Genomic DNA, 18,397 nt, shown 5'->3' with positions numbered 1-18,397 from the left:
TCTCTTTAAAGTGAGGCAATATTAACTGTGAACAACATTTCTGATGGCTAATAAACCAGTTCCTAGATATTTCATGACTAAATCACCCATTAAAGTAGACCTACTTGGGGCAAACTGAAGGGGTCCAAGAACATCATCTTCCAAAACTTTGTACATATAACTATGGCTACTTTGGTGTAATGGATTGAAGACTGCAGCCATTGTGCCTTCAGAAAGAGAGAGAGAGAGAGAGAGAGATTGAGATTAAAGGGTTCCTTCTGAGAGATCCAACTTCCTGGTGCTGTCAAGAAAGCACTTCTGCCAATATTTAAACACACATTGTGACTTTGATTAATAATTAAACTTCTATTAGAAGAAATAAATCCCAGATGTCATTGTTTTTCATTATACATTTTTATGGCACAGAATACTGGAATCAACCAGCCTGCTGGTAGGAGATGAATAACACACAACACAAATGAAGCCAGAAGCCAGCGCTAATACTTAGCACTGAATATTTACACAGACCCACTAGGGATTTCTATTTAATATTGTAGCTTCTCAAAGCAAATATTAAGCAGTAGGTTTTGCATTTGGTGGATGGATGTTTGGCGAGCAAATAACCAAATTAAAGCTGACGTCCTTAGATCCACTTGCCTGGGTGTAAGCTCCATTGAGCTTCATGGGACTTACGTCTGAATAGATATGTACCGGATTGCACTGCAATGATGAAAGTTGTGTATATCTCTGCATCTGGTGAATTTCTTGGATAAAGAGGTAGCGTGAATCAAGCCCACAAAAGAGCCAAGGACTATTAATCAGTGGCAAGCATATGAAAATACTCTGAATTGTTAATTGGAAGAACCAAAGGCAAGAGGTGATGCATTGCTGGTGTCTTGATGAGAGGTGTGACTTCACTGACAGGAAACCCCCAGCATTCGCAGTAAAATTAAATGGATTTCATATTGCAATTTCACAGTCATTTTGGGTCGTAATTAACAGTTATGGTTTTGACAGATGGGTTGGCCATTTAATTCTAGTGCTGGGCCGAAAACTGCCCCCTATTTTTGGGAACTTTCTCTCTCCCTGCGAAAGAGGCATATTTTCCCTGCTTTTCGCAGGGAGGGTGGAAAATCCAGAGAATATTCTCCTTAGGGAGGAAGACAGGAAGACAGTGTAGCTGGTTGCTGAAGGTCCTTCTTCCTCCAGCATTTGGAAGAGCCCAGCAGTTCTTAGACAATGTGACTTCACCCTCTCCAGTAAGCATCCACTAAGCACTCCTGGGCTCCTGAAAATGCCAGGGTGTTTTACAAAAAAAATAATAGAAAGAAAGAAGACCCCCTCAACATCTGGCTACATTTAAAAAGGTATGTGGAAAGCCTGTTCCCCTCCAAAACTCTTTCACCCGAGTTTTTGTTTTTTCTGCATTCCCCACGAAATTCCAAAAATGAAATGGTCGAAATTTTCGGCACAGCACTATTTAATTCTGCATGCATACAATAGTCCTTTCTTTTCTATCCTGTGCTAAAAACAAGTTTCCATTAATGACATTGAAGCTTTCAATAGTCCATTTGAAATGCCAGTAGAGAGATAAGCAAGCCAGTCCTGCATTTCAGCTCCCCAGTTTCTCCAGAGAGTTTCTTTCATGGTTGGCATCATCAGGCATCTGCTAAGGCCCAAGCCCAGCGGGAGGCTCAGTGCTCCCTCCCCAGCTCCCCAAACCCTTGTCCATACTGCTCATCCCCCTAGCTGTCACTGCTTGTTCACCTGTCCTCTCTTAGCGAGTGAGTAGTGTCAGGAACAAGAAGAAGGCGCAGCAGCCTAGGAACATAGGAAACTGCCTTATACTGAGTTAGACCATCGGCTCATGTAGCCCAGTATTGTTAACCCTGACTGGCATCAGCTCTCCGGGGATTCAGGCAGGAGTTTTTCCAGCCCTACCTGGAGATGCCGAGGATTGAACCTGAGGCCTTCTGCATCAAAGGCTGAGCTATGGCCCTTCCCTTTCCTTCCCCCTCCTCAGTGAATGGGCAGCAGCAGCAACAGCTGTGAGAAGGATGGAGAACCATTGAAGACAACTTGCCCAATGGCCCACCTTGAGCCAGCAGTGAATTGAGGTTATTTCCTATTTCCACAAGATGGGTCTCCATCAGTAACTTTGAGGCTGCAATCTTATGCCCACTTACCTAGAGAATAAGCCTGGGATTACATTGTGAGCCACATATACACAATTTATAAATTTATTCCCCTTCAATTAACTGATGCCAGACATTGTTCCTTTCTTTCTTGCTAATATTTTTCCTTTTGTAGCTAAGCTCCTTTTGGGGTATGTGGGTGGCAGCTAATCATTTAGGAGATTACATACCCTCAAAAGATGTAGCATGTAATCTTGCAATGTATATCAAGGGTAATTTAGCCTCAGGAGGAATTTGGTGTTCATAGACTGTCGAAAGATCTGCCCTTGCCATTTGAGATTTCAGCTAAAATTGATGATGAAACTATAGCTTTGGGTATCAGGGAATCCCTAATACAGTGTTATGCCCATTTTGCTGCCTCTCAGGTGTCATTTATTCATACTTTGTATGGAGCTGTTAAGAGCTTAGCACAAAGATGTTTGTGCAGCATCTTCTCTGTCTCATGCCTGTAGACTGAGAAAGCTATCCAAAAATTAGGGCAATTTTTATTTATTAATATATTGTTTTTAGATGTATTCATTTCCCTTATAGTAAAAAGAGAAAGAGTCAAACCTTACAACAAATGTATGTAAACTGCAGGGGTGGATGGGAAATCCTGACAAAAAAGTCTTAATAGAATCAGAAGCTGCGAAAGGAGAACATTGGTTTGTGTGATAGTTTGGCGTTGAAGATATTTGAATAACCTCCCCATGTTTCTCTATAGTTACTAAAGAAGAGGGGTTTTTTTATCTGCTTCATAACCTATAGATATCACTTCGACTTGACATTGTTCTTGGGTAAGGCAGCATTTGCTAGTGGATCAGGAGCTTGAAGAAAGGTTAAAAGAGCAGGGAAGCACAGCAGTGGTTATTTCTACTTTTTGCTTTTTGTTGTTTGCTTTTTGTTGTTGTTCCATAATGAAATGTGTCGGTATTAAAAGAAGCCATTGTGTGTATGTTGATCCAACTGCAGAGTTGGGTCTGTAGAAGAAGTAATTCCTAAATCAGGCTTCAAGACTTTGCACTCTTAATTGCTTTTCATTCAGATAAATGTGTTTAGGGCCAAAGTGCAAGCCTATGTCCTGCTTTTTCTTCCCATAGATAAAACGCATGGGATGGTCTTGCTATGTACGGGGTATGCTGTGTGTGTGGGAGAGACACTCACAGAGAACCTGCTGGCCTCATATAGATGGGAGGGCACTATGAGCTCCATCACACCTCCTTTCCCCCCCTGGTACGCACCCGCAATTTCGACCAAGCGTGTCAAGGTCACTTTCACCTGCGTGCATTGTTGCGCTATGTCAGCCTTGTCTCTCTTTCACCTGCGAGGTATGAAAGGGAGACGCTTCCTGGTATCGCCACAGTACCGGGGAAATCTCTTTTCACCCCACCCTTCTCCTCCCCACTCCAGCTCATTGGTTCTTGTGGTTGATGGACATGGGCTCTTTCCTCCCCCCCCCCCTTGGTTTTGTAAGGCAGGGCTGAATGCTTCCATCCCAAGTTGCCAGCAGCAGTGGCGGCAGAGGGGAAATGCTGGGCTTCTCTGGAGTGCTCAGGAGCTCCCATCTCCTCCCCTCCTCTCTCTGCCTGCCTCTCGCTCTCTGTTTATGTAGTACAAGGCTACTCTCCTGCAGCAGCATCGGCAGGGAAGAGCCAGCGAGAGAGGCTTCCCAAGCACTTCGGGCAAAACCTGATGCTAGACCGCCTTTTCTCCCCACCAGCGTCCTCGTGGCCATTTGCAAAACATCACACTCGCTCTTTCTTTTCTCTGCCCTGTGTGAGTGCCTGTGTATGTGTGGGAGGGAGGGAGAGAAAGAATGCAATCCAGCCCATCTTCCCCCATCCTCGCACCTCCTAATCACTGCAAGTTGTGCTTTTCTTCCTTGGTTACTCAACCGCTCAACCCCTTCCTTCTTGAGCAGTTGTACAGACTGGAGGAGAACCGCCCTGCCCTCCTCTTTCATGAGCAAAAGCCCTGAGACGGGAGGTTCTTCCAAATAGCGCGAGGGCAGCAATACACAGCGACAGGAGAACGTGTCTATCCTGCAAAGAGAAAATATCTATTTATTACATTTTTATACTGCCCAATAGCCGAAGCTCTCTGGGCGGTTCACAAAAATTAAAACCATCATAAAACGACCAACAGGTTAAAAGCACAAATACAAAATACAGTATAAAAAGCACAACCAGGATAAAAACCACGCAGCAAAATTGATATAAAATTAAAATACAGAGTTAAAACAGTAAAATTTAAATTTAAGTTAAAATTAAATGTTAAAATACTGAGAGAATAAAAAGGTCTTCAGCTGGTGATGAAAGGAGTACAGTGTAGGCGCCAGGCGGACCTCTCGTGCTTTCCCCGCTTTAGAAAAACACAGAAAATGGAGGGGAAGAGGCGGGGTGTCTGCAGGACAGGCACCATGTCATGTGAGCACCGCACTGCAAAACAGCAAACCAGGCATGATGAGAGTGCGAGATATATATGTGCACTCGGAGAGGGGATCTGTTCTCATGTTGGTGAGAATTACCCTCCATGACCTGAAGGTTTGGCACAGTGACAAAACAAGCTCTTTATATTCATTTATATTCCTCTCAAGCTGAGATCTCTGATGATTCCCTCTGAATAGTACTGCAATATTCTCTTTGTGCAACAGACTGAGATTTACTACAGCCGCTTACACTTAAATATGTGCACCCAAAATAAATAAACTGATGTGCTGCTCATTTCATATTCCTGAAGCAAAAATGAGACCTAAAACTGTTTGTTGCCTACAGGCCCAAGAAGACTGATGGGGAGGGGGTGCAGGAGGGGGTGGTAAGGAAAGCAAGTGTGAAATATGTATTAATATTTAATCCAAGCAATTTGGATGAACTTGATGCTGCAATTAGCTAGCAATGCCCATCTGTTGTGCACAGTACAACAACAACTTATTAAATAACTTGGAGAGGGGAAGGGACCTGCCAATTACCTTTCAATTTATTCCTTAATAAACCCTCTACAGTCTCTACAGAGAGAAATCCAGATGGTGAAGGAAACTCTCCAGGCCATGCTGGTGCAGCTCCAGCCAGCTAAGGAGGCAGAAGGAGATGGTGCCGCTGCCGCCGCTGACTTCCTCAGTGACAGCTGGTGTCCAGGAAAGCAAGGCTGAAGCGAGGAATAATGAGGAGGAAGGCGGAGGGGGGAAGCTGAATTCACCGGAGTTGCTTTCGAGAATGGAATGCTCCTTGAGGATCCCTCCCCACTCTGAATAACTAATAACAACTAAATCAATTATAGAAAAAAAAAAAGAAAGAAGGAAGAAAGGAAGAAGCCTTGAGGTCTCGCCTGACAAGCATTGTCAGTTGCACATTTGCTGGCCCAGATCTGGAAACGGCTTTCAAAGCCGCTCCGAAATGTGGCAATTCCAAATGCATTTGAAGTGATGCCTCACACAGAGGCTTTTATAACAAAGCCATGATAATCTACTCGTGAACTCTGTGGGCTGGTCCACCCCACCCCCCTGCGCACACACACATGCCTGACAATAGCCCTCTTTAGGCATTCGCCTAAATCTGTGAGGACTGAAAGGGGTACAGTGGTACAGTGGGCCTACCTACCTCAGTTTGGAATGGGATCTCACCATGTTGAATCGGCAAAGTCTGGAAGGGGCTTCTACTCGGGTTTGCTTGAACATGAGTAGAACTCTTAGCACAATTGCAGACCCAGCTTTATGAGGGCGAATGTAACACGGAAATCTGTGCCTGCAGATCTGGCCAGTTAAGCTAAAGCACAGTGGGTCCTACAGATACTAAAGTAGCCCTAAGCCTAATCCTGTGCCCATGACACCCAGATAGGGCTGTGAGGAGACAGGCCTTGGTTTAGGGCAGGGTGGCACTTTGAGGGTGATAGGCACACCAGCACTGGAAAACAGGAATACACAATTTAGGAATAGGGGATCATGGCAGCAGATGAAGAGAAAAAAGATTCCCATGGCATGTGAATGGTCCTGTTCGGACAACGTGCTAAACCATACTGGTTAAGCATTTTGAGTGAAATATTATGGCATAGTGTGTCATGTGAACATGACTTACTGTATCATGTGAACCATTCCTAACCATGGTGGCTACCGTTTAAACACTATGCACTTGCTGCAAAAAAGGTTAGCAGCCTAATCATGGCTTAGCATGTTGTCTGAACAGGCCCAGAGATTAATAAACTGATTCTGGCGTAACGAAGTGGGTTATAGTCCATGAATGCTTATGCCAGATTCAATCTATTAGTCTTTAAGGTACCATGAAACTCATTGTTGTTTTTGCTGACTAACATGACTTACCCTCTGGAAATGGGAGAAAACAAGGCAATTCAATGTCAGGGCATTTTAAACTCACAGTGGTGTATGTGAGGAACGATGTTGTCATGCTCACAGCCAATAGGTGCTTGTACAACCACTTCTTTGTCATTCCTGACCTTAATGGTCTGAAGGTGTGGAGGCTATGATTTCGGTGAGGCTGTGAATCCATTCTGGGTTTCAGTTGGAACTAGCTAGAACTCTGATGGAGCTATCCAAGGTGCTGAACCTATTTGGGGGATAGGGTCTGAAAAGAGGGATCGGTGCCATTGCATTTCCCCAGCAATGCTGTACTGCTTCTTGAATGCAAGGAAAAGATGCGTTCCTAAGAATGGATGCTCGAGCTAGCAGGATGTCAATGCATTCCCCACGTACCAACAGCACTACTTGGGAAAGCCCTTAAAAGCATAGGTAAAATGGGCTCTGTTATATATCTCTTTGTAAAATATTGCTTCTCTCATATTATGTGAGAGAGTGAGAGAGAGAGAGAGAGAAGGAGAGAGAGAAAAGGAAGTTATTAAGCTGAAGTTACTAACTAAATTTCACTAAATGAAATGAAGACTACACACATACCCATTGGCATTCAATATAACAGTGATAATTAACATCAAAGGATAGCATAATCACTTTTCAATTATTTTAATTTAGTGCTGCAAAGTGAGAGCAAATTCTTGTTAAGGGCAAAATTTATTTAAAGCAATAACCAATGATTTAAAAAGAAGAAGAAAAAGCAGAAGGAATGAACACTTGAAATTCTTGATGAGGCTTAGTGTAATTAAAAACTACAGAAATGCTTTAGTGCGTTTTACATTTCAACAGTGCTATTCCTCTGAAGTTTTCTACAAATGGTATATTTTGAAAAAAGGTGATAGGATGTTGAACTGGGTGTATTTTTAGCTGCATGTCATCAAATCAAAATGTATTTTCTTGTAATCTGTTAGATTGATTTCAGGCTAAAAGGAAAGCTTTCAAAATGGAATTGTAGGACCAATGAGCAGGAAGAGACCAAAATGCTGTCTAGCCTTTGAAAAGCATATCTGTCCTTCCAGAAGGAGAAAGACCTAGCCAGGGTCTCAATACTCTTAACTAGCATTATCCACTCAGAAATTCCAGTGGCTTCAGGATGTGACAGCATCCTGTCTGGTACTAACCTCAGAAGACTTCTAAATTAGAGGTGGGGGAATCTCTAAATCAGGGCTGCGCACCTTGTGGGTCTCTAGGTGTTGTTGGTATGCAACTCCCATCATCCCACAGTCTTGGCTGTGTTGGTTGTGGTTGATGGGAATTGCAGTCCAACACCATCTGGAGGGCCACATATTGCCTATACCTGCTCTGAATAGACAGGGTTTATTTAAGTATACTTCAGGGAGCACTTGCTGTCCTATGTGCTCTCTGCTGAGTTGATATCCACAAACGGGGATGAAGAGCTTCTTCAGATTAGTGTTTTATCACACGCTCGCAACTGGCCACTCACAGTTCTGGTTCTTCATGGGTCATTTTGATGATGCAACAATCCTCCCACACATCTCCCACCCCTGCTCCCTTTCTCCATCATAAAATAGGACCCAGAAAATCCTATTTTGGGGGCTATGATAATACTTGCCGCCATTTCCTGCTGTGTGCAGGAGACGCTGTGCAATAAAAACACCCACTGAAAGGGCCAACGTGGTTGTTGCTTGCTTCCTCTTTCTTCCCCGTGCGAAGAAAGAGGAAGCTGCTCAGCCCTACTGTGGGACAGAAGCAGGAGGCAAAGCATTGGAAGGGAAATGCGATTTTGCCCCGTCTGTTAATCCTTCTGCTTTGGGTCCCATTGCCAAAAACAAAACAAAAACCACAGTTGTCTTGGTAGTGGCATATTTCGTTTTTTGGACTGCTCTCCCCCAGGGAAGCCTATCAAATACGTTCTGTTGGAAAGGTTAGGAAATGAGTAAAACTATTTCCCAAAAAGGTTCTTGAGAACTGTAAACCAGTTAAATCGGTGATAATTTGACTCAGGTTGAAGAAATTTTAAAAAAGGGATATTTTTCAAACAGTACATGGGAAGGCAAGCTTTGATGTGGTATATTTAAATTGAGTGGGGAGCACTTCACCAGTTTTATAGAAGCTTGCACAGGAATCCAGCTGAAACCATGTTCCAATGAATGGAGATAAAGTCAGTGCTGTGTTAGGACTCTCTTGAGACTCAAAATACTTTCCCTGAGTCAGCCCTCTTGAGTGTACTTGCAATAGTGGAGGAGTTTGAAAAATGGACTGTTATTTAGTAAGTGGTGCCCTTTAAGATGAAAACATTCCTACATGAACTCAACATTCCTTTATATATCATTTTTAATGAGATCGCAATTAATCTCTGGACTTTCATATAAGTGGAAAACTTCCAAAAATTGGAAGTGAGTTTTCAAACTTGCTCAGCCTGTCTTTAAATCATTAGTTGAAAGAAATTATTTATAGTAGCGATGTATAATTTATTTGAATTCTCTAGCCTTTTACGTTTTATTTCATTTAATTCATTTGGGTGGGGGGACACCAACTTCTTTTTTTCGCACCATCATTGCTTGCTTCACAAATATGGGAATATGTCCTCGCTGTTCAAACGGCTGTGTTGCAAGTCACAGAGGTGACCAAGATTTGTTATTGCCACTCTTTTTATCCGTAGCTGAAATCTAGCACTAAATTTTCTACTTTGAAGCATCGATCGGGAATGGATGCCAGGAAGTTCTGTTGTGGGAGAGTTACTGTTCCAACTGGGGATGTCAGATCATAAGGGCAGAGCTCAAGTGGTTTGTGTAGTCATCCATTCCTCTGGGTGGAATTAAAGCCCTGTAATATGACTGGCTTTTATCTCTGCAAAATATGTTATGGCTGGGAATCTTGGCACAGAGCCTTGCATCAGGCCCCATCTTCTGTCCGCTTTACATCTCACACCCGAGTTTTTAGCAAGTGCTCCTTCTGAGGCCCATTTATCTTGCTGCTGTCTTTTCTCTTGCACTCCTTCCTCTCCACATTTCTGTTTCATAGAATCATAGAATAGTAGAGTTGGAAGGGGCCTGTAAGGCCATCAAGTCCCACCCCATGCTCAATGCAGGAATCCACTTTAATGCAGGAAACCACCTTCTTTATCCTGCTCTTTTGATGAACTCAGTGGTGACACCTGATTTACCTCTAAACACTTCTTGTTTAGAGCCAGCCACAATATGCTACATGCAGGTGATCTCCGTCTGTTGCGAAGTTCATCAGAACAAGATTGCTCTTCTTCTGGCTCTTGGAACCCAGCGTGATCTCTGGTGCGTGATCTCTGCTTAAATTAAAGTGCTGTTACCCAAACTTTCAGCACCCTTATAATTGGAGCACCTCAAGGACAGTGTTCAGAAAGGTAGATTGTGGTCTTTGTATCAGTAAAGGCTAAGAGGATCTTGTGCTGCACAGATTGAATTATAGGCCAAAAGTCACCTTGAAATCAAAAGCCAAACATAGTAAAGTTTGGAACTGCAGTTTGTTACTGATGACTGTCATCCAGAGCCAAACTGCAACTGTTACAGCTAATACTTTTGCATGTTTTCTTGGAAGAAAGTCAGGCTGAGTTTAATAGAACTGACTCTCAAAAAAGGTTGCACTTGTAATCTTCAGATTTTGTTTTCTGCCTGAGTATTGGGTAAGTCTGATCCACAGAACTATTTGATGGAGGTAACTCAAGGACTTAAGAGTGAATGAATGCAAGCCCATCTTGGAGGCCAGGGACCAAACTAAACTGTATGCAGGAGGTGTATGAATGCATCTCTTGACATACTTTCGTTTTGCTAAAACGAGCGCTGGAAGCCCTTGATTTCAATCATACCCCTGTGCTGAGGAATGGGAGTTCTACCCCTTCCTCCTGTGCCCGGGTGCCAATCCAAATGGTTCCTCTCAAGTTGCTATTAGCCATGGAGGAAAAACATCCTGGCACAATATGAGCATCTAAAGCAGGGGTGGGCAATGTGTGGCCCTCTAGATGTTTTGCTCTACCACTCCCATCATCCACCACTATGCTGGCAAGGGCTGATGGGAATTGTAGGCCAAACATCTGGAGGGCCACAAGTTGCCTATGCCTGGTCCAGTGAGAGTACATGGCTACGCCTCTGAAGCGATGTCTACATGCCACCAATTGCCACCCTCCGTGGACAGCACCAACAGAGAGAAACCAGAAGGATCCCTTTCAGAGGCTGCCAAGAGAGCATTAAAGAGTTCTAGCAAAAATGCCTGTATAGTACCCTTATAATGGCTCAAGTTTCCAAGCAACTGCTGACATACAGGCATCTTGATCCAGGGTTGCTAAGAGCTAGGGATCAGGCAGATGGCCCAGGATTAACACATGAAAAAAAAACCCACACTGTTGGTTGCATTGCTATATATTATTTCATTGTTAAATGTATTATTAAGCCACTGTGGTGAAGTACTGATTTCCAGAGGTTAAAATTAATATCATCTGATACACTACTCCCATGTAACATGCTTTTTCTGAGTTGTTAATTTATGAAGTTGACATCTTCCCTTTATTTTTCCATTTCCTTTCCTTTTTATTAAACAAGTTAACAGCCAAAGCAGAAGTGATTCCTTTTCTAACTCTCCAAATACCAAAAGTAATAAAATCCATATTATTTACTACCTTTCAGTTGTTTTTCTTGTACTCTGTACAACCTACACTTTGCTGTTTCTTTCTTCTTTTTAAAAAAGTGATGTAACTATTTTCATAAGTATTCATTATTTTGGAGAAAAGCTATCAGTAGGTGCTTGCCAGAGAAGGATAAATGGTGACTACAGATTTCAGAGGTATGTCCTCATCCTATTTTAAAATATTGCTTACACCAGAAATAGTTTGATTAAAAAGAAAAACATAAAAATCGACACTTTGAAGAAGTGTGTTTCTCTTAAATGCATCCTTGGGCTGATTCAGGATATGAGAGCTGTACAGTTCTAAAATGTTATATATCTTCTATAAAAGATAATCTTTGTAAATACTGTAATACATAAATAGACTACAAGCGTATAGCTAAACCCCCATACATCTCAGGGGGTGTGCTACTGAAAGGAGTTGGTTACGGGAAGCTGTTCTTAGCATAGACTTAGGCCTGGCATTGTGCAAGAGAGGCATCAGCTGCTGAAAGGATATCCATTGTGGATGTCCATCAATGTCTGGTTTATGTGTCCATTCTACTGAAGGTCCTCTCTCACCTGACACCCAGGAACTACAACCTATCAACTGCCAGCCTCGCCATAAACTTGCCAGGCTTTACAAAAATAGTGCAGACTTCTTCTTGCAAGGGGGCACCACCGCCGGTGCAGCCACCAAGGTGCTCCTTGCTTCCCATCTCTTCCCTTTGCCCATTGCTGGCAACAGAAAGGCCTGGAAGGGGATTCTGAATTAGGGGGCAGGGGGAGAGGCTGAGAAGCATTGCAGTGGGAGGCCCATTGCTGAGCTGGAAGCCCCATGCCGATGGAGACTCTCCTCTGCTAATTAAACTACCCTCTTCAGTCTCACTGATTAAATCCACCCCCCAAATGACTTTGATCAACAGTTTTAAAATCTGTTGGTGCCAAAAGGGGCGTCCCCCAACGCTTTTTAAAAATATCACCCATTGCTGCACAGGGAGCCAAGTTGCAAGATATGTCATGGCCCGGAAAGGAAGCGATAAACCTCTTCTCCCTTTGCGCTGAGATGCTGCCCCCAATCCTCCCCCCACAAGTGCCTGTAATAAATTTAAGAAAAAGAAATGACATAGCAAAACACTACACAGGAAGCAAAGCACGTCATCTGATCCTCTGCTTGTCCAACCAGAATTTTGATCTTTGTGCAAGAAAAAATCCCCCTTCCCTTGCCCAAATGTCCCTTTCATCTTCCACCTCAGTAAAATAGGTCTTCAAGTGTATGTAAATTGTGATTGCAAATAAATTTTTGGTTTATACATTCTTAATCACTTTAACAGCCTTTTACCAAAGAAGGGAAAAAAACACATTGAGGGAAGGGCTTCTATCCTATCAAAGAGATTATAAACGTTGTGAATGCATAGTTTGCTTTTAGCGACAGAGGAGAGAAGATAAACCTGCCTGAGGATACTTGTGATCTATCCTAATATTTTTGTTCTCAATCAATTAGCTAATCCTGTTTTGCTAGGACTTGGCAATTCAGTATTTTACTTCCTATAATTGCTTGTTAAATCAAGATAAGCACCTCTTTTCTGGAGAGGCCAGAGAAGGGCCCTATATAATGGTTACCTAAAGATACCATAGTTCTTGGAGGGAACCACTGGGTTGGATTAGAATAATCCTGGTGTATCCTCTTAGTTTACTATCCTATTAAAAGTGAGAGTGGGAACTGAAGATTTTTAGTCTCGGAGATTAGTATTTACTAAAAGGAGCTCTGCAAATGTACACGGAAAGATGGGGATTTTTCCCCCTGCACTGTCAAGGAAGATAGATTTTTATTTTTATTTTTAAAAGGGGATAAAAGATGGAGGATTAGAAAGATGCTTTCTCCATTGACAAGCTAGTCAGTCCCAAACCGCCCCTTTGGGAAAAGCTGCTATGAAATTCTAAACATCACAAGTCTCCAATTAAGCAAAAGTCTGGTCTTATGAGGGCGCATTCGGCACAGCCAAAATGCTGTGTGGTGCAAGAGATAGGGAACGAGTGGTATGGAATTGGATTAGATCAATTATAAAAAGCTCATTTTTGATTAGGCACGATACCACTACAAACACTGTGAATAAATAATGGCTTGTGGGAGATCGGAGGGGAGCAAGATATCAAAGGGCAAAACAAAATAATAAGCAAGTTATCATGGAGGAACCATGTTGGGATTTGCAGGGCAGAATGGCAAATAAACAAACATTGGCACACAAATGAGGTCGGAATGCCAAGAAAACAATTTCTGACTTAGCTTGTAATCGTACTTGAAGTCCCATGTGGACTGGGATGCAAAAGGCTGAGATCCTCTTTAAAACAGTGGTTTGCTGCAACAAGCAGTGACCTAAACAGTGTGGCATGTAGGACAGTTTCCTGGGCTGCAAATACACCAGTTGGAGAAATGTTCCAGTTTAATAGTTGATTCTGATTAACAGGAAAAAGGGGAAACCTTCAAGGCCTGCAGTTTTAAATGAAAACAAAAACCGATGCCATCTCACCTATAGATTGAGGTTATCACCTTCGGTATGCTCACATATTCCACTGAGGAGCAGAGGCTTCCAAATAACAGTTGGCCATTTTCCTTGGGCAGGGAGTTATTTGGGGGAGGGGTGGGGAGTGTCCTGCAAGGTCCTTTCTGCAGACATCAGAATCATCTCACTATCTGTGTTTGACAGCCACACTATTGCATTGACTAAGAAAAAAAGGAACAAACATCTAAGTGATGCCTGAGACAAAAAAGCCCCTCCCCTACGGGCACATTTGCATGGCATCATAAGCTGGTGCATGCTTTCCAGGCACTCACAGTTGGCTGCTCCTGCAAGTGGGAGTGGTTAAACAAACCACTGTCTGTGTTTTGCTTGTTGTGACAAGAAAGCCAGGAATTCTGGCTTGTCTCTTCCCAGAAAAGGTAAAGCCATAAGGCCTTTCTACACCTAAGAATCATCCCAGGAAAATGGAGGGATCATCCCTGCCTGCTCCCGGGATCCCCTGTGTGTCATTTGGATGTACAGGGATGATCCTGGGATGATCCCGGGGGGGAAAGGCAGGTGTAGAAACAGTCCAAGCCATGGCTTACAAGACTGGCTTGTTTAGGAAGAAACAAGCCAGAGTTCTTGGTTGGCTTGTCAGGATAAACAAACTGCAGATGACTTGTTTTGCCACTACCACTTGCAGCAGGAGTAATCAGGTGGGGCGTTCAGAAAGGCTTATCGTACCATTTTTACTTTGGAGCTTTGGGGGAAAACCCCAGGATGGCTCTGCAGTGGCTGCTGCATTGTATAAGCAACACAGCACCACCGTGGAGTGACCTGGGGCTTTCCCCACGTATAGACAGCCCCTGGGTTAAATAAATAACCCAGGAATTGCCATTACTTGTGAACCAGGTCTAAAAGTTCATACTGCATGAATTTGTTGCAAGAAAGAGCACTCCATCTCTCTCTTGGAATTGAGATTGCTGCATTCCACCCATCCACCCGGTCCCCCTCCTTTCTCCTTGTAGACACATACACCATAGTTGTACTAAATCTATTGGCCCGCTTGGGATTTCATCCCCAGTGTTCCCAGGGCAATGTCCCAATAAACAGAAACAAGGACACTGTGGTGCTGCTGCTGCTGAGTCATGGAAACTGGGCACCCATCAACCCACAGCTGCTGCTTCTTGCCGCCGTTTCACATGAACTTCTCGGCAGCATGGAGTGGGAAATGCAGTATTGATCAGTTCTGCTAGGATGTCCGTATTTAATAACCCCTTTACATATAACATTGAATTTATGTAATGGAAGAAACAGAAAGCTGATATTGCCTCCCGGGTGATGGATTAATCACTGTTTCTCATTAGCCCTCGCTCCTATGCAGTTTTAATCCATAAGCCGACCAGAGGTTTGAACAGTATGTGGAAGATCTATTGAGATGAGGTGCTAATATCCAGTGGTGTCAATGCATTATAATTTTTCCTACAGATGTTCTTGGCAGGATATCTATGGTATAAGAAACCACTCTGTTATCTCAGAGAAAATCCACCTAGCCTTCACTGTTGTTGGCAAACTGTAATCAGGATGACAGATGTAATGTTGGTAGAACAGGCTAAGGGCGCTTTGGAAGCCCCCCTCCCCCACTTCATTTTCTCTCTGGGGTTGCATTTCTACACAAGGCTTTTATCCTGCATCTTTACCAAGGCTTTCGCTTCTGGATTCTTTGCAGGATTAAGGTTGGGTCCTTTATATGTGCTGTTTTCTAGGGGTGGGTGGGTTCTTTTTCTGCCTTTGTGTATGTTTCATTATACAGCCACTAGATGGCGATATGGTAGAGTGGAAATGCACAATTACACAGAAGGTTCCACGGCGCCTTTCATAAGAACATAAGTTTCTCCGCTGTGGCACCCCAGTTGTGGAATGAGCTCCCCAGAGAGGTCCGCCTGGTACCTACACTGTACTCCTTTCGTCGCCAGCTGAAGACCTTTTTATTCTCCCAGTATTTTAACACTTAATTTTAACTTAAATTTAAATTTTACTGTTTTAACTCTGTATTTTAATTTTATATCAATTTTGCTGGGTAGTTTTTATTCTGGTTGTGCTTTTTATATTGTATTGTGTATTTGTGCTTTTAACTTGTTGATTGTCTTACTATGATTTTAATTTTTGTGAACCGCCCAGAGAGCTTCGGCTATTGGGCGGTATAGAAATGTAATAAATAAATAAATAAATAAATAAGTAGTGCCATGCTGATCATAATGAGGGTCCATCTAGTCCAGCACTCACACGGTGGCCAACCAGCTGTCAGAATATGACGGGCTTTCCTCGCTAGAAAAAACAAACAAATAAACAAACATGATAATGGTTGCAAAGCAGAGCAGAAACCCAGGAGGATGACAACATTATGTAAAGGACATGCAAACTACTAGGAGTGAGCAATCATGAGAGCACAATTAAATTCCTAACGTAAAAAGGCTCCATGGAAAAAGTGGCTCTGCAAGTGAGCAACCAACCAATGCCAGAGGTGATGAATGTTACTACTGGATAATGCCCAAGACATTGCTATAGCCTTCCCCAATCTGACACCCTCCAGATGTGTTAGTCTACAACTCCCTGCATCTCCAGCTAGGTTGAGGAAGGCTGCATTGCTAAGACCCAGTGCTGGAGTTTTGCAACTGTTTTCAGAGCATTACCATTTCTTTCTCTTTTCATTTTAAAGGAAAGAAAAGGGAGGACAAACATATTATTATTATTATTATTATTATTATTATTATTATTATTATTATTATTATTTATATAGCATCATCAATGTACATGGTGCTGTACAGAGTAAAACAGTAAATAGCAAGACCCTGCCGCATAGGCTTACATTCTAATAAAACCATAATAAAACAATAAGGAGGGGAAGAGAAAGCAAACAGGCACAGGGTAGGGTAAACAGGCACTGGGTAGGGTAAAACTAACAGTATAAAGTCAGAACAAAATCAAGTTTTAAAAGCTTTAGGAAAAAGAAAAGTTTTTAGCTGAGCTTTAAAAGCTGTGGTTGAACTTGTAGTTCTCAAATGTTCTTGAAGAGCGTTCCAGGCATAAGGGGCAGCAGAAGAAAATGGACGAAGCCGAGCAAGGGAAGTAGAGACCCTTGGGCAGGCGAGAAACATGGCATCAGAGGAGCGAAGAGCACGAGCGGGGCAATAGTGTGAGATGAGAGAGGAGAGATAGGAAGGAACAGATTAATGTACATGTGGTGCATTCAAAAAGTGGCAGGCAGTACACCTGATGTCCTGGAAGACTGATGGCTGACCAGTATTTGGTGGAAGAATGTACATGTGGGACCTCCAACAAAATGTTGCAGTGTGGAATACTCCACTTTAGGATTCTAGTCACCCAACCATGCCCTTTTGTAGGAAACTCCATTCCATCCCATTTCCTCCCCCACCCCAACTCTACCCTGGTTTTCTGATTTTAAGTCAGTATTCAGTACCCACTGAGTATGTTCAGTCAGTGGGCTGTTTTTGGGTCCCCCTCTTTCTCACACACAGAGGTTTTTCTAAAGATTTTTTGTACTTCAACAAACATTGGAGTTCCCCCAAGCCTGCTGACGCCACCCTCTTGTGCGACGACAGTGGTGTTTTGACTATATAAATGTCCATACTGTGAGAATTAGTTTGCTTTTAACATATAGTATGCCTATTCTTCAAATTGTGAGGCAAGGAGGAAGCTGGGTTCACACAACCATAGTGACCCCTCTCTGAATATCCTGTTTATCCCTACATCCCTAGTGAAGACAGACGATCAGGTTCATAGAAATCTGAACTTATTTCAGTCCATTGCCAATTGTTGATGGGAAACTTCAGGGCCGCCAACTCTGCCTTCTGATGGCTCTTGATGCCTTCAAACAGAGCACTGTCTTCTGAGAAGTGGGACACAGGCCTGGCCAGCCCAGCCCTGTTACAGGCGCCAACTCTAGGGAATGATGTGGACTCTTCATCAGCATCCCAGGGGGCCTCAGAGGCACTCTGAAAATAGTGAAATCTGATGTCTTTGAAGCTAGCATGACAGGATGGGAGATGGGTGGGGGGCTGGCACCTGTTGACACGATGCCCTCCAAGTACTGAGCACTTCTTAGCTTAGTGTGTGTTTCCCCCGTTTGGTGCCCTCCAGCCACAGACAGCATGGTCAGTGGACAAGCATGCTGGGAGTTGTAGTCCAAAACATCTAGAGAGTACCAGGTTGAGGGAGGCTGAATGAGAGCCATTGAGGTGTAGTGAGAGCCAGTGTGGTGTAGTGATTGTGGTGTAGTGACTAAAGCAGTGGACTGAGAGTTGGGATATCCGGGTTCTAGACCCCACTCAGCCATGGAAACCCACTGGGTCACGTTGGGCCAGTTACAGACGCTCAGCCCAATCTTCCTCACAGGGTTGTTGTTGTGAGGATAAAATGGACGCCGCCTTGTGTTTCTTGGAGGGGAAAAAGGCAGGATATATTATAAATGCAATACAAATAAATAAATAAATAAATAAATAGTCTTCCCCATTAGGGGAAGGAAAAAATCTTTGGCAAGCACAGCTCTTGGCTAGCCAGGCAACATATGCAGACCCCTGAGCTTGGCACCGCCAACGGTGTGGACTGGCCTCGTGCTTAAGCGGAGGAAGCTGCCAAAAAGCAGTTTTTAAAACTCTGCTGGTGGCTGAGGGAAACAACCCCATGAAAGGTGGAGGCTGCCCTTTTTTTACAAGGGCGATGCTTGGGCTGGTATGTTCATTCATACCATACTCTGCCTCACTAAAAAT

General features: G+C 43.3%; 1 protein-coding gene across 1 annotated transcript in view; it reads left to right on the top strand.

The window, feature by feature from the left end:
- Positions 1–5,386, top strand: part of DISC1 (DISC1 scaffold protein) — a 187,661-nt gene extending 182,275 nt beyond the window's left edge. The window contains 1 exon segment of the mRNA XM_063124382.1: positions 5,153–5,386. Coding sequence (XP_062980452.1) covers positions 5,153–5,301 — 149 coding nt within the window. The 3' untranslated portion in view covers positions 5,302–5,386.
- Positions 5,387–18,397: the final 13,011 nt, after the last annotated feature.

Source organism: Elgaria multicarinata, chromosome 4 (genome assembly GCF_023053635.1).
Source record: "Elgaria multicarinata webbii isolate HBS135686 ecotype San Diego chromosome 4, rElgMul1.1.pri, whole genome shotgun sequence".
Classification (NCBI taxonomy): domain Eukaryota; kingdom Metazoa; phylum Chordata; class Lepidosauria; order Squamata; family Anguidae; genus Elgaria; species Elgaria multicarinata.
Note: the sequence above shows the minus strand (reverse complement) of the source record. Positions and strands in the feature narration are given on the sequence as shown.